This window comes from Dermacentor variabilis, chromosome 11, assembly GCF_050947875.1.
Source record: "Dermacentor variabilis isolate Ectoservices chromosome 11, ASM5094787v1, whole genome shotgun sequence".
Classification (NCBI taxonomy): domain Eukaryota; kingdom Metazoa; phylum Arthropoda; class Arachnida; order Ixodida; family Ixodidae; genus Dermacentor; species Dermacentor variabilis.
In genome coordinates, this window is record NC_134578.1 from 17270374 (window position 1) to 17282663 (window position 12290).

The window sequence follows — 12290 nt, forward strand, 5'->3', positions numbered from 1 at the left end:
ATTAAGCCACGTTTAAAAAGTATTTAATACTCAAGTTTCTACATCAAAAAAATATAAAATAATAGAGTTTTAGAGCAGTCTTTTTTTCAAGACGAAGTATCAAACACGTATGCTGAAGCATTGCCTTGAAGATTTGCATTTTATGGTTCTTCGTTAAAGCAACAAAAATAAGTTTATGAAGTAACATAGTTGTGCTTTACATTATAATACGTAAACTGTACAATATATGATGTTTCTAGTTCAGCAATCAGTGCATAATGATGATGATGATGATGTCCTTGATGAGTTTGGCGCTTACCCACTCTCGGGGATTGGCCAAGAGTCGGGCAGACTTTGCTTAAGTGTGCAGAAAATGGAGGTAACAACCTAAAATTTTGTTACATGAATTTAGCCGAGAGAAAATCGAAACGGTTCAGTAGACTGTCATGCTACGTAGAGGGAAAAAAATTATCTATAATATATCAATGCGGCAATACAAGAGGAATAAATAGAATAACATGGTCATCAATGAAATCGGTTTGATTCAATAATAAATTTTTCTAAGGCGAAGCACACATTCCTGTGTGAGTGCCCAAGCACAGACGCTCCGAAAGACAGTAGTACCGGAGTGTTCAATGGCAGGCCAAGCTGTCGCACTGTAATTTCTAATGTCATTTTCCTCACGGAGGAGAAACGCCGGCATTCCAGCAAGTAGTGCTCAATCGTCTCTAATGCATTGCAAAAATGGCACAATGGGGATATTGCCAGACCAGATCGGTGCATGTAAAAATTTAGAGATGGGACCCGACAACGTAGTCTCGTTAATGTAACTTCCGTTTGTCTTGTTCAGAAGCGTGATGATAGTTTCAATACGCGCCTAGTACTAAATGTTACCCAAGTGGCGCTGCGCGCATCGCAGTTCTCAAAATAGCCGTAATGTGACGACACTGTGCAGAGCGCAGCGGTGCGAAGTGTGTGTGTTTGTTGTTCGAGTTTTCTTGCGGTGTATATGCTTCTTCTCAAGGTGTTGCCGTCTCGACGCTAGCTAGCGGACGACAGGAGAGGAACCCCAGTGCGGTGGCGAACATTCCGACGTCCCGTCGACGCCCAAGAGGATGGCGATCTGTTGACGATCGGTGATGCGAGTAAGCATGATCGAAACTGCTCGGGGTGTCCCGTCTCACGGATTCGCCCATTCAGCGCTGTTTCCTGCCCGTTTAGACAGAACGCGCCGATAGCCCACCCACACACACACCGCGACGGCGACAAAAGTGCGTTGTCTTTTTCGCTTAGCGTCGATTTGCACGCCGTGTCGCCGAACGGACTGGGGCAGAAAAAGAGAGAGAGCTAGAGAAAAAGAAAAGGCCGAGACAGACTCTTTTGAGTCGGGACCGCGATATGATGGTTTCGCCTACCGATGCCTTTCTATCAAAACCGCCTGATGAAACGCACCCCGCGGCTATCTTGAGCGGTCTGCTGGAGTCGACGAACGAAACCTTGACACACGAAGGACAGAAAAAATAAAACAAAATAACACCCGTTCCGCGTTGAGTAGAGATTGCCGAGTATTTTTCTCGTGTTCCTGTTATTCACGATAAGCGACTCGGTGTATGCATAGTTCGCAGGGAGGAAACGGATGGCATACTCGTCGTTTTGCTAAGGAGCGACGAGCGGCCGAACGTCATTTTTCTTTTTCTCTGCGCTTCTCCCTGCTACGACAGTACGAACTGTCGAGTAAGCACCGCGTGACTGTTCTTCAGCGCTAGAGCAGCTGCGATCAATAACTCTTGACAAAGCGTCGGTGCAGACGGTCACGATTTGACACCCATCCCCATCGAAGTCGACTTGTATCGAACTTTTCGTGCATGATCGAAGCGTGCTTGAAAATGATCAAGTAGGTAGTAATCGATCTGTATAAAGTCGCTGAGCGAACGGACAAGAGCCTGTGTCACTAGGGTCATAACTCATGAAAATCCACTTGGGCAGACCTGCCGCGTAGGGCGCAAGGAGTTTTGTATACAGTCGGCCTGTGTTTGCCCTGATCAAAATCGGCATTGTCTTGCAACAGGTGTTGCATGACATAAATAGATATTATTTTGTCTATATGACAGATTGTCGCCATATGTAGACCCCAAAGCATATCGGCACATGGGACAGTCATGCTGTTGTGTGTTGTGGGCCACTGCTAAAGTGAACACCTGATATGTGCATTCCAAACTGTCAAATTTCTTTTTTTTTTCCTTGCGATGGAAGAAAAATAGTAGGAATAATTTCTGTTTGAAGAAAGTTGGGCATGCAGAAACGGACACAAGGAGAAGGAGACGGACAACACAACTTGCATCTCGTGTCCGTGTCTGCACGCCTAACATTTTTTCTTACATGAAATCCTACCAACTAGCTCAAATTTCTGGTCTAAGAATAAGTTTTAATGGCAATGGCAGTGTGATGTCATATGAGTGTTATGTTGTGCTATGACACAATTAATATGTTTGTTATGACTGTAGGTGTCATATTCTTGGATAGTCACTTTCAGAGATATCACATCCAGTGCTCGCCAAATGGCTGGTTGGGCAGAACTGCTTGAATCATTCAATGTGCCATGTACTACATGACGTGAAAATGATTGATGGTCCACGAACTGATCGTTCCCAGATCTGCAATGTTTGGTGGGATTCTGACGGTGCATAGGTACGTTACTGCCCGTGATAGCGAGTAGGGGAAGGTGTAAGCTAAGGCAATACTGATCTTCCCAATTTTACATTTTCTATAGCTGTGGTGAATATGTGATCATCTACACCTCCAGTCCCTGCGCTAGTTATTTAAGTCTAAGGTGTAATTTACATTGTGAAAGAAAGGATCTCATTTATAATGCGATGTCTACTGTGGGGGACCCATTAAAGCCATTTTGTGAACTAGGAGGGTAAGCTTCCAACCATTTTTTTTGCAGGCAATGCATAGGGGGAAAGGGGGGGTGTAGTAGTGGTGGAGTGCCTATATCTCAGCCATTGGTTTGTTTCTTGGTTCAGCCCCGACAATAGATGCCATTTTCGTTAAATTTTGTTTTATGTTCGTACATCTTTGAACAAATAGCTAGTCAGATAAAACTGGTTGCCTCTGCATTTGCCGCACACAAATGCAGCCAGAAACGCACACAGAACATTTGTTAATTTCTTTTATTAGCAGTACATATATAGCCTTATTGATACACAATGTCAGCAAATGTTGCATCGTGCCGTCAGAACGTCAATGACGCAGGTCTGTTTCTTTTCGAAAACAGCTTTAGTAGCTAATTAAGATGATGTCAGCAAATGTTGTTGCATCAGGATGTCACAATGTCGTCAGGATGTCACAGTGTCGTTGAGGCCAGGTCTGTTGTTTTGAAACCAACCTAAGTATGAAATTAGATGACATCAGCAAATTGTCTTGCATCGTAAATGATGTCACAACAGTGTTGATCATGCTAGGTCTGTTGTTTAGAAACCAACATTAGTATTAAATTAAGACGACATCAGCAATTTTTTTTGTCGTTATCACTACAATGTCAATAACGTTAGGCCTGTCATCTTGAAACTAACTTTAGTGTCAAATTAAGATGACGTCAGCAAATTTTGTTGTTCCATAACGTCACAACAGTGTCAGTGATGCCCGATCTATTGTTTCAAACCCAAATTTAATTTCAAATTAAGATGACATCAGCAAATTTTGCACAGTCATGACATCACGATAATGTTGATAACGTGAAGTCCTTCATATTAGTGTTAAATTAAGATGATGCCAGCAATCTTTTTTTTTGTCAAAACGTCACAACAATGTTGATAATGCAAAGTCCTTTGTTTTAGTATCAAATTAAGATGAGGTCATAAAATTTTGTTGTGTCATAACGTCACAACAATGTTGATGACATCAAGTTTGGCACTTGAAAACCACTTTAGCATCAAAATAAGATATCTTGTTTCTCTACCTTCGTACTTGCTAAACTGTCATCCTTTTCTGTGTGAGAAATGTGGTAGTTTCCATGATTGGGGAGGGGGGGCGAAAGCATATGTCACTGCTACTTTAATTGACCAGAGTGAGTACTTTCGAGGTCTGCTGAGACGCAGAGTACAATAATTATTTGTTGGTAGCAAACACTAACAAGTATGAAAATAATGCATGCAGGGTTGAATTCATAAGGCAACATGCTTAAGTACCGAATGACAAAGGACATCTACGTAGTAGGGATAGAAACCTGAATTCTTCTTCTCTTTACTGTCAGCATTGTGCATTTTTAATATGTGGTCAGTAGGGCTGCGGGGTGAAAAAAAAACTACTCTGATCACATTGAGCTGCCATCTGGAACGCGTCGTGCAGGTTACATGCTTGGTGGGGGCAGTGATAAGGAATGCATCAGAAAGTAAACAATTGAATTGAGAGAAGTAAAAAAGAAATTGAAACGTAGAGGTACAAGTTTGTGTGCATTTGCTGGCACGTGTCTGTATTCTTCTTGTTTATTTTATGACAGAATGTCAAATAGCAAAATCTAGCCTAGAAGAAAGAAAGAAGGACTAGGTCTAGAAGACAACTGTCTTGCCTTTTTGGCCCTGTCTCCAGTGGCATTGATAGGGTCGGTGGCACCCGGTGTGGCAGCCTGCCACGACATCCCCCGCTCCCTCTTGTTTCAATCAACAAAGCACAATTTTATCCTCATGGCTAGCTTCAGCGTGGAGTTTGTTCTTTTATTTATTTACTTATTTATTTATTTCAGTACTGCTAGTCTAGGTTCAGACCTTAGGCAAGAGTGGATTACAATTGTTTTCATTCATACAACAGATACACAGCAGAAGGACTTGTTGGGCTAGTGGGTGTTTGCTTACTGACATAATGTAGCACAAAGTGTCTCTTCTTTGTAATTGTGCCTTCGTGCTACATTATGTTGGTAAACAGATATACAGTAAACGCATATGAAGAGATGCAGCAATAAACATAAAAAATTGGAAGACTTCAACAAGAAGCTTAGCTAGTGACACCACTGTATGGCAAAGTTACTCAAAACAATATATACACAGAACAAAGCAAAGAAATTGACATCGAGGTTCATGTGCATCAGAGTTATGTGTTATGGAATCGAAAGCATGTAAATAAGATGACACTGTCGGCCGTTCGACCACAGTTGCTGGATGCAAATTCCAATTGGTTATAGTTCTTGGGAAATAGGAATATCATAACAAGTTGGTGTTGCGTGAAAGCTCAACTACTTTTTTAGCGTAATAGGAGTGAGTGGTCTGTCGGTTTGCGTCGTTTAAAATATGTAACCTTCCTAATACTTACTTTTTCATGGTAAAGGAGATAAAAAGGTTTCCTTCTCTCACGGTACCGCCTAGTTTACAGTTTTTCAAGTTTAGCGTTTTCTAAGAGAGCTGTAGGTGCTGTTACGCATGCCAACTGCATTTGTTATGAACAAACCTAACTGATTTCCTCTGTAGTTTTTCCACTATTGAAATGTTTCTTTTTGTGTATAGATTCCATACAGCTGCAAAACATTCTAGCAATGGCCGAATAAAGGTTTTGTATGCTAGAAGCTTAATTTCTCGTGCAGACTTACCCAAACGCCTCCTTAAGTCTAAAAATGTAGCTTTCTTTCTTTTTGAAATGTCCAAAGTAACGAGTGTACCACACAGCTTCCAATTCGGCACGGCATCACATTGAAAGTGCATATTTACGTGTTTATTTTGTGTTGACAGGCAGAAAAATGTGTGTGCAAATTTTGTATTTCAAGAAAGAACACATCCCAAAAGATAAACAAAATAAATAGTCTTTGTCTGATGAATGTCTAGATTAACATTATAAAATAAATGTGCACATAGAACACAAGAAATGCAAATATTGAGAGAGACAGAGACAGAGAACTATTTATTTGGAAACAGATTTTTGCTGGCATGTATCTTACTTCAGGGTCATTCAATCGCAGAAAGTTATCTTGGTGAAGCGGCACATTCCAAAGGTGATCTTTTTCTTCATAGGCACATTTCTCGCCATGTTTGAAACATCGGCTTTTGTAAGAAAATATACTATAATTTCGGTATTCAAGTCCATTTCAGACAACTTCATTCACTTTTTAATTTCCTGAAATACCATCATGGCAAAGTACCCACTGGAACATGGTGCAGTGCCCAGCAATGTTGGCCTTGTGGTGAAGATAGGCAATGTCACTGGCTGCAGTTTGGTTGTTACATGATTCTGTGCCTGCTCCACATTCTTTGTGGGGCTGCTTTCGAATCCGTGAATAACACGCAGCTCTTTGGTGGCTGCTGTCAGAAGCACATGCATAAGGGCCTCCTTAATGCCATATAGCTTCGCTAATGCAGATGGTGGTGTTCGCTGAAGATAAAACGAGAATCGCTGTCCTGTAGAGGGCACAAAAAGTCCACACGATGAGCAATGTTGAGTTGTAGAGACATCCATAAAAGTTATGTGTTGCAGCTGCGTATTCTTTATGCATATATTCCAGACCAGCCTGATGAGTCTCTGCTTGAGGCATTTTATTTTTTGCACTAATTCAAGCGACATACGACATGATTTCTAGTGGTAATAGTGTCCAGGGTGGTATGTCTTGTGACATAATAGGTGACACCTGAGCAGGAATCGAGATAGATATGCTTCTGATGGCCAGCCGAAAGCTAGATGTAGCACTGGTTCTAGACATATTCTTGCATAAGTTGTCTCCCACAAGCAAGAGAAAACTTGAGCCAGCATGAAATGACTGTCCTCGAGTGCATCTTGGCCTTCCGAAGGGGTCGCATCCCACTTAAGAACAGTAGCAGAAGCTGAATGCTTGCCTCTTGACATGCTGTCTTCACACACACTTCTCAGAAGACACTTCAGATTCATGTCTGACATGCAAATTTTTAGTATATAGAAAGACCTGTCGGTGATATGTGTATGGACAATGTTTGCACGATGTATGCTAGTCATGTGCTGTGCACATTGCATGCAAAGTTACATAGGTATATACAAAAATAAATTATCCACATTTATTTAAGTGAAGTTGAAAGAAGCACCTTGGAAGGAGGAAACTTGAAAGGAGAGCAATATGAAGATGAGCCGCAAAATGTAGACGACTGTGTGAAGAAGAATGCAGTCTCAGTAGAACGTCTGTTATTACAGTAGAGATTTCATAAGAAAATTAAGGCATGAAATTATGCTAATTCGCACTGTCTGCTAGCGCAGTTGGCCACGGTGGGGAAGTATTTCTAGAGCAGTTACGATGAGCACTATGTGGGTGTATTGGTGAAACATTTTGTGTACCTCTTCAGTGTGATCTCTCTAATGTATATTTCAACTCCACATTCTAAAGCACTCAAAGTACCAGGCTTGTACTAAGCACTCTGGGAAAGTATTCAAGCCAGGCTTTTACGCCCTTGACATTGAAGAGCATTTGAGTGTTTTACTATATACGAAGTGACCTAATAAAGAACCTGAAGATGAGAAGTTCGACTACTGTGGAGCTGCCAGTGAAGCCAGGCAAAGCGTAGGTAGACTAAAATGGCAGAGTAAGTATTGAGATTTGAATGCATATGTAATATACAAAGTTACTTCTTATGAGTTAAAACATGGCACCTTATGTAGAATATTCAAAGTAATGTCTAAAGAGTGTGCAACAATGTACAGCAGTCATGAGAGAGGTGTTTATGGTTATGGTGATGGTTAAGCATAGAGGTTAATCATAAAGTGTGTCAGGTTGGCTTTGGGAGCTTGCAGCAATGCTCTTTGTTTTAGGGAGCAAGTTGTTACAAGCACTGTGTATCTACCTATGAAGGTCAGACTGCATAGAGCTTTTAAATACAAATATGTATTTTTGGGGCACTTTACCTGGCAGCCAAGCCTGTCACTTTATTTTTAGAGCTTGTGTGCGTTATACGGAGTTTCAATTTTCACTCACTGTACATTCTCCTGTGTACTTTCTTTGTTCATTTAATCTTTGTTCACAATTGGGCCAAATAACATGGCTACCAATATGTAAGAAGCACTATTGACGCCTCAATTTGAGGCACTAACCAACCTTAATATGCAGCAGCATAATGACCAAAGGATCTGTCTACTTTGGCACTGTTCTTTAGAGGTGATAGCTTTTTGCACAGACTCAGGTCCACTTGTGATGGAAGATGCTGCAGTTAAACGTGCCCGGGTGTCTTCAACCAGAAAAACGCCTCAAAAACTTGAAATTTTTAGGCGATTTGTCAGTTTGGGAAAATTGAAAGAAAATTTTTTTCCCAGTTGCTTTGAATTAGGCAAATTGATAGCTACAGTTGTTTTGGTGAAGCTATCGGTATGCCAGAAAAGGCTGAAGTTTGTTAACAGTACCTATGCAATAAGCATATAGTGGTATCTTTTGTTGATGATGTAAGTGTGAGCGTGGCCAAGCGGTTGGGGTATCATGAAACGCTTCATTCAGTCAAATCTGACAGCGCTTTCACCTAAATTACACTTTACTGGTAATACTTATTGAAAATTACAGGCTGACATAGCATAATTTGGCAAGCTAGAAACCACAATTTCTGCCTTGCACATGTACGTTTGCTGTCATAGACTGCCAGTGAAGAAAACATGAAAAAATCAGGGAATTTCGAAATGCCATGTAGTAGACACCCTGATGCCTCTGTTTGCCTCAATGTCTGTTGGGATTCTTATATACATTTGCTTGGCAGGTCTATCATTTTCTTATTTCTTCATATCTGATTGACCTCTTCTCTGTGGCATGCAGGTTTCGGCAAACAGCCAGGCGCGGCATGAGTTCGGTCTGGAAGCGCCTGCAGAGGGTCAACAAGCATGCGGCCAAGTTCCAGCTGGTGGCCTCCTACCGGGAGCTGATGGTTACCGGTAGCAAAAAGTGGTGCGTGTGCAAGCCATTTCGAGTGCATTGCACGAGAAGCATCCGAGAATGTTGCAAACCTTTTTCATTCAGCCAAACAGCGTCACAGAGGCTCCAGGCATGGATCAAGGAAAGACAGGACTTCTGATTAGTGCCAGCACAGCATGAACAAGATGACAGCAAGATCATGTAACATTGGTGCTGTTGTCTTCAGATGGCAGCAACATGCAAGCGCTTCTGACACCGTGAGCATTTGTCACGTTGCCACAGAATACAGTTTCTCCTCCTGTCATTATTATTTTTGTTTTGTTCTGTGGCTCCACACAGCCCCCTTGCATGCTGGCGTCACCTGGTGGCCAAAAATGGCAACAGAATCATCAATGCCCTGTTGCCATTGTTGTCGTGCCAACCGAGTGTGGATTTGTTCTGTGACCCTGTACTAGTTCTCCCCTCTCCATGGCTTTCTCTATGCTGTTTTCTGTCATGTGATGTTATCGTCCGGTACTGCTAGTGATCTGCTTGTGCTGGTTGTATACTTGTGCTGCAACCGATCTGACACTTCTCCTCAGTGCCACTTCATGCCCCGGCTAGGACACCATGTTCAGGTCTATATCAGAAGCTTGCATATTGTCCTAATGAAATGCAAGAAGCATGTCAAAGAATTGCAAGAATTATTTACACTACTAATTTTCAATTTTTCATCTCTGGCTTTCAAGCTCACGTGTATGTACCCATGTGATGACCTAGAAACACAGGTACTTAGCAGCAGAAGCAATAGTCTTGCACGAGTTATTTAAAGAGTGACAGCTCTTTGTACTGATTTGTAATGATTCTACCTTAAATAACTCTTGGGAAAAAATTATTTCATTCATGTGCAGACTGCTCAATGTGTCCTGGGCTAGCACTGATGTGGTTGTTTCACTTTCTGCAGGCAACCACACAAGTTGCTGGTCATATGGACTCGGAGGGGACGCCGGGTTGCCTCCCAGGTATGAGTCAGCGGAAACATCTGTTGCACGAGTTTTCACGAAATGTTGTCCCACTGAAGTGATAAGCAGCTGCTCCATAGTATCTAACGGTGCACTTTTCCCAGGTACACTGCTTCTGTGAGCCAGAAAATGTGTAAACCCTGGACAGAATTGGCAGCCCCACTGCAAGAATGCAGTGCCAGCTCCCATGATGTGTCCCATTTATAATTAGGAGTGAATTTCACACAACTGCTGGGGAAAATACAGCTAATTTGTTGCATTCTAGCATGAAATAAAATGCATTTTATCTAGCTTTATGAGATTTCTATGCAGGACAACCCACAGGTGGCAAATGCTTCTTCACAATGTTCAGTTGTCACAGTCTAGAGAAGTGTGGTGCCCTTTCTGAGCGGGCTTCTTTCCTAAAGCAGGCATTGTCTCAGCAGATAGGATGTCCGAGATTGTTAGTTTGCGATGGGAGAGGCAGCAAACGTGCAAGAAAAACTGGCCTCACAATCTGATTATTGTTTTGTTTATTTTCCTCACATAACGTGCACGTGTGATTTCTTGATGCCACATGATCACAGTTCTTTCTAAATAACATTTAACTGCGAGACCACGTCCATTTGCTTCTCCTTGCGCTGTTTGGTTTTTGGCAAGCATGTACCAGTTTTCTTAGCTTGTGATATCTCTGTTGCCTCCAACACGTGCACAGACAAGGAGAGCAGTAATGAACTATTGCTTGCATGACCTCCAATGCAGGCCAGGTCATGGGAGCCTACTATTCGCGATCCGTACCGGGGACGCGTTGTCTGGCCTGTGCCGGAGAACGTGGAGGTGGCCGTCACGCTGTTTCGCGATGCAAACAGCAACGTCTTCGAGGACAAGGATTGGAGCTTCGTCGTCGAAGATGTACGCGGCGCCGGGATTCATTCCTCCTGGCATGCTTTTAAGTTGCACTGGATCACGAATGGATAGTTGAGGCTGGATCGTGTTAAAGGTTTCCTAAACCACCTTTGACATTTTGAACACTTTTTAAGTAGAATACTGCTACAACGATATCTGTCGAGCTTGGCAGCTCTGCCCACTTTGGGGAAGCCACAAAGCCACAAATTTAAGAAACAATCCTGCACTCCTCTCCAGGATTTCCCTCTCCCTCCTTTGCACACTGTGATGCCGACAGGGTCCTGCATGTGACGTCAGTTTCAGTTTCACTTTATTATTCTTAAGATACAATAAATGGGTAAAAGACGATATACAGAGGTCACTGGGGTAAAAGCTGTCGGTTGTTCATTCGCTAATGTGGCAACAACCGGCTCTGTGTTCTGAGAAGGAAGTGGGGCCCGCCCATTATGCGTCACTGAACTTCTGTGAAGCTTCCAATAATTCAGCGTCCCGCAAGGGTGCAGGGGAGGACAGTGGAAGAGCTTTCTTCTGGTGTGTTGGTGTGACCCTTAACTTTAGCTGTACTGCTCAGTCTTGGTTAGAGTATGCAGCGACAATGAAAGAGCATGTGGGTAGAGGGGCAGGCATACGAAAGTGTACTGAAAATTGAAGTGTCTGGTACATAAAGGAGTCAGTTTCTTCGAAGACAGGTTTGAAGCATGCAGGATTAGTCGAAGCATTGTGGTTGGGAAGGCTGTTCTCGACCAGCCTTCTTTCAACTGTACCTCATTTGTACCTTTAATTTTTGAGGCTCTCATTTGTGACTGATACCACTTGTAAACTTTCCCGCTGCCGCAGATTTCAGCCCAAGGCAAGCGACGGCACGTAGCCGTCGGCGTGGTGAACGTGGCCAAGTTTGCGCGGCCCGAGCCGACGCAGACGGAGGTGGTCTTGCACATGCGACCGCTGACACCCAAGTGCGCTGAGGCGCAGTTGCTGCTCACTCTCTCATGCAGCCTGCTGCGGGAGGGAAAGGCCACGTACGTTTCCATTGCTTGCTCTTCTGCTCATCAGAAAGTAATGCACGAAGCAGGCTGTGCTGGTAGCACAACTTCTGGGCCACTATCTTGTAGTGATGCCTTTTTTGATCCTAGTGCTCTTTCACACTTTTCGCATTCGGGAGTGGCCGCATTCGATGCTCCGCATGGGGTGTAGTGTTGCTCTTACCACTCGCGAACGCAAAAAAAAAAAGGTGAAAAAGCATTTGCATCAAAAATGGCATCGCTACAGAATGGTGGCCCTGTTTGCCTGGGATTACAACAGAAAGCTGGCTGGATTGATATCATAATTCTAATCTCAGTAATGCATTATGCTGAATCAATTTACAAGACTTTCGCTTACATCAGCTTGTTTGAGAGTAATTAAGAAAGTTGGGTAGGATTACAACATTTTTGTCGCTTCTGATGGTTGAGCAGCGTCACTTTGTGGCCTGCCACAATATCCGTATATGTTTGCATGCCTCTATGCTTTCTTATCCTCCAAACACCTCGCATGCGTGCTTGGTGTACGTGCCAGTATCATAGTAATCGACGCATGCCAAATTGGTGCAG

At 42.9% G+C, this 12290-nt stretch overlaps 1 protein-coding gene across 4 annotated transcripts in view; it reads left to right on the forward strand.

Annotated features, from left to right (window-relative positions):
• The first annotated feature begins 901 nt into the window (after window positions 1–901).
• Window positions 902–12290, forward strand: part of Ehbp1 (Eps15 homology domain containing protein-binding protein 1) — a 77020-nt gene continuing 65631 nt past the window's right edge. For 2 of the 4 annotated variants that reach the window (XM_075675942.1, XM_075675943.1), the window contains exons 1-5: window positions 1765–1873; window positions 8720–8848; window positions 9759–9816; window positions 10558–10707; window positions 11539–11720. In XM_075675942.1, the coding sequence (XP_075532057.1) occupies window positions 1845–1873; window positions 8720–8848; window positions 9759–9816; window positions 10558–10707; window positions 11539–11720 (548 nt within the window). In that variant the 5' untranslated portion in view covers window positions 1765–1844. Of the gene's footprint in view, window positions 1125–1764; window positions 1874–8719; window positions 8849–9758; window positions 9817–10557; window positions 10708–11538; window positions 11721–12290 lie in introns of those variants that run through there. The other 2 variants (XM_075675944.1, XM_075675945.1) reach the window with 2 other exon arrangements.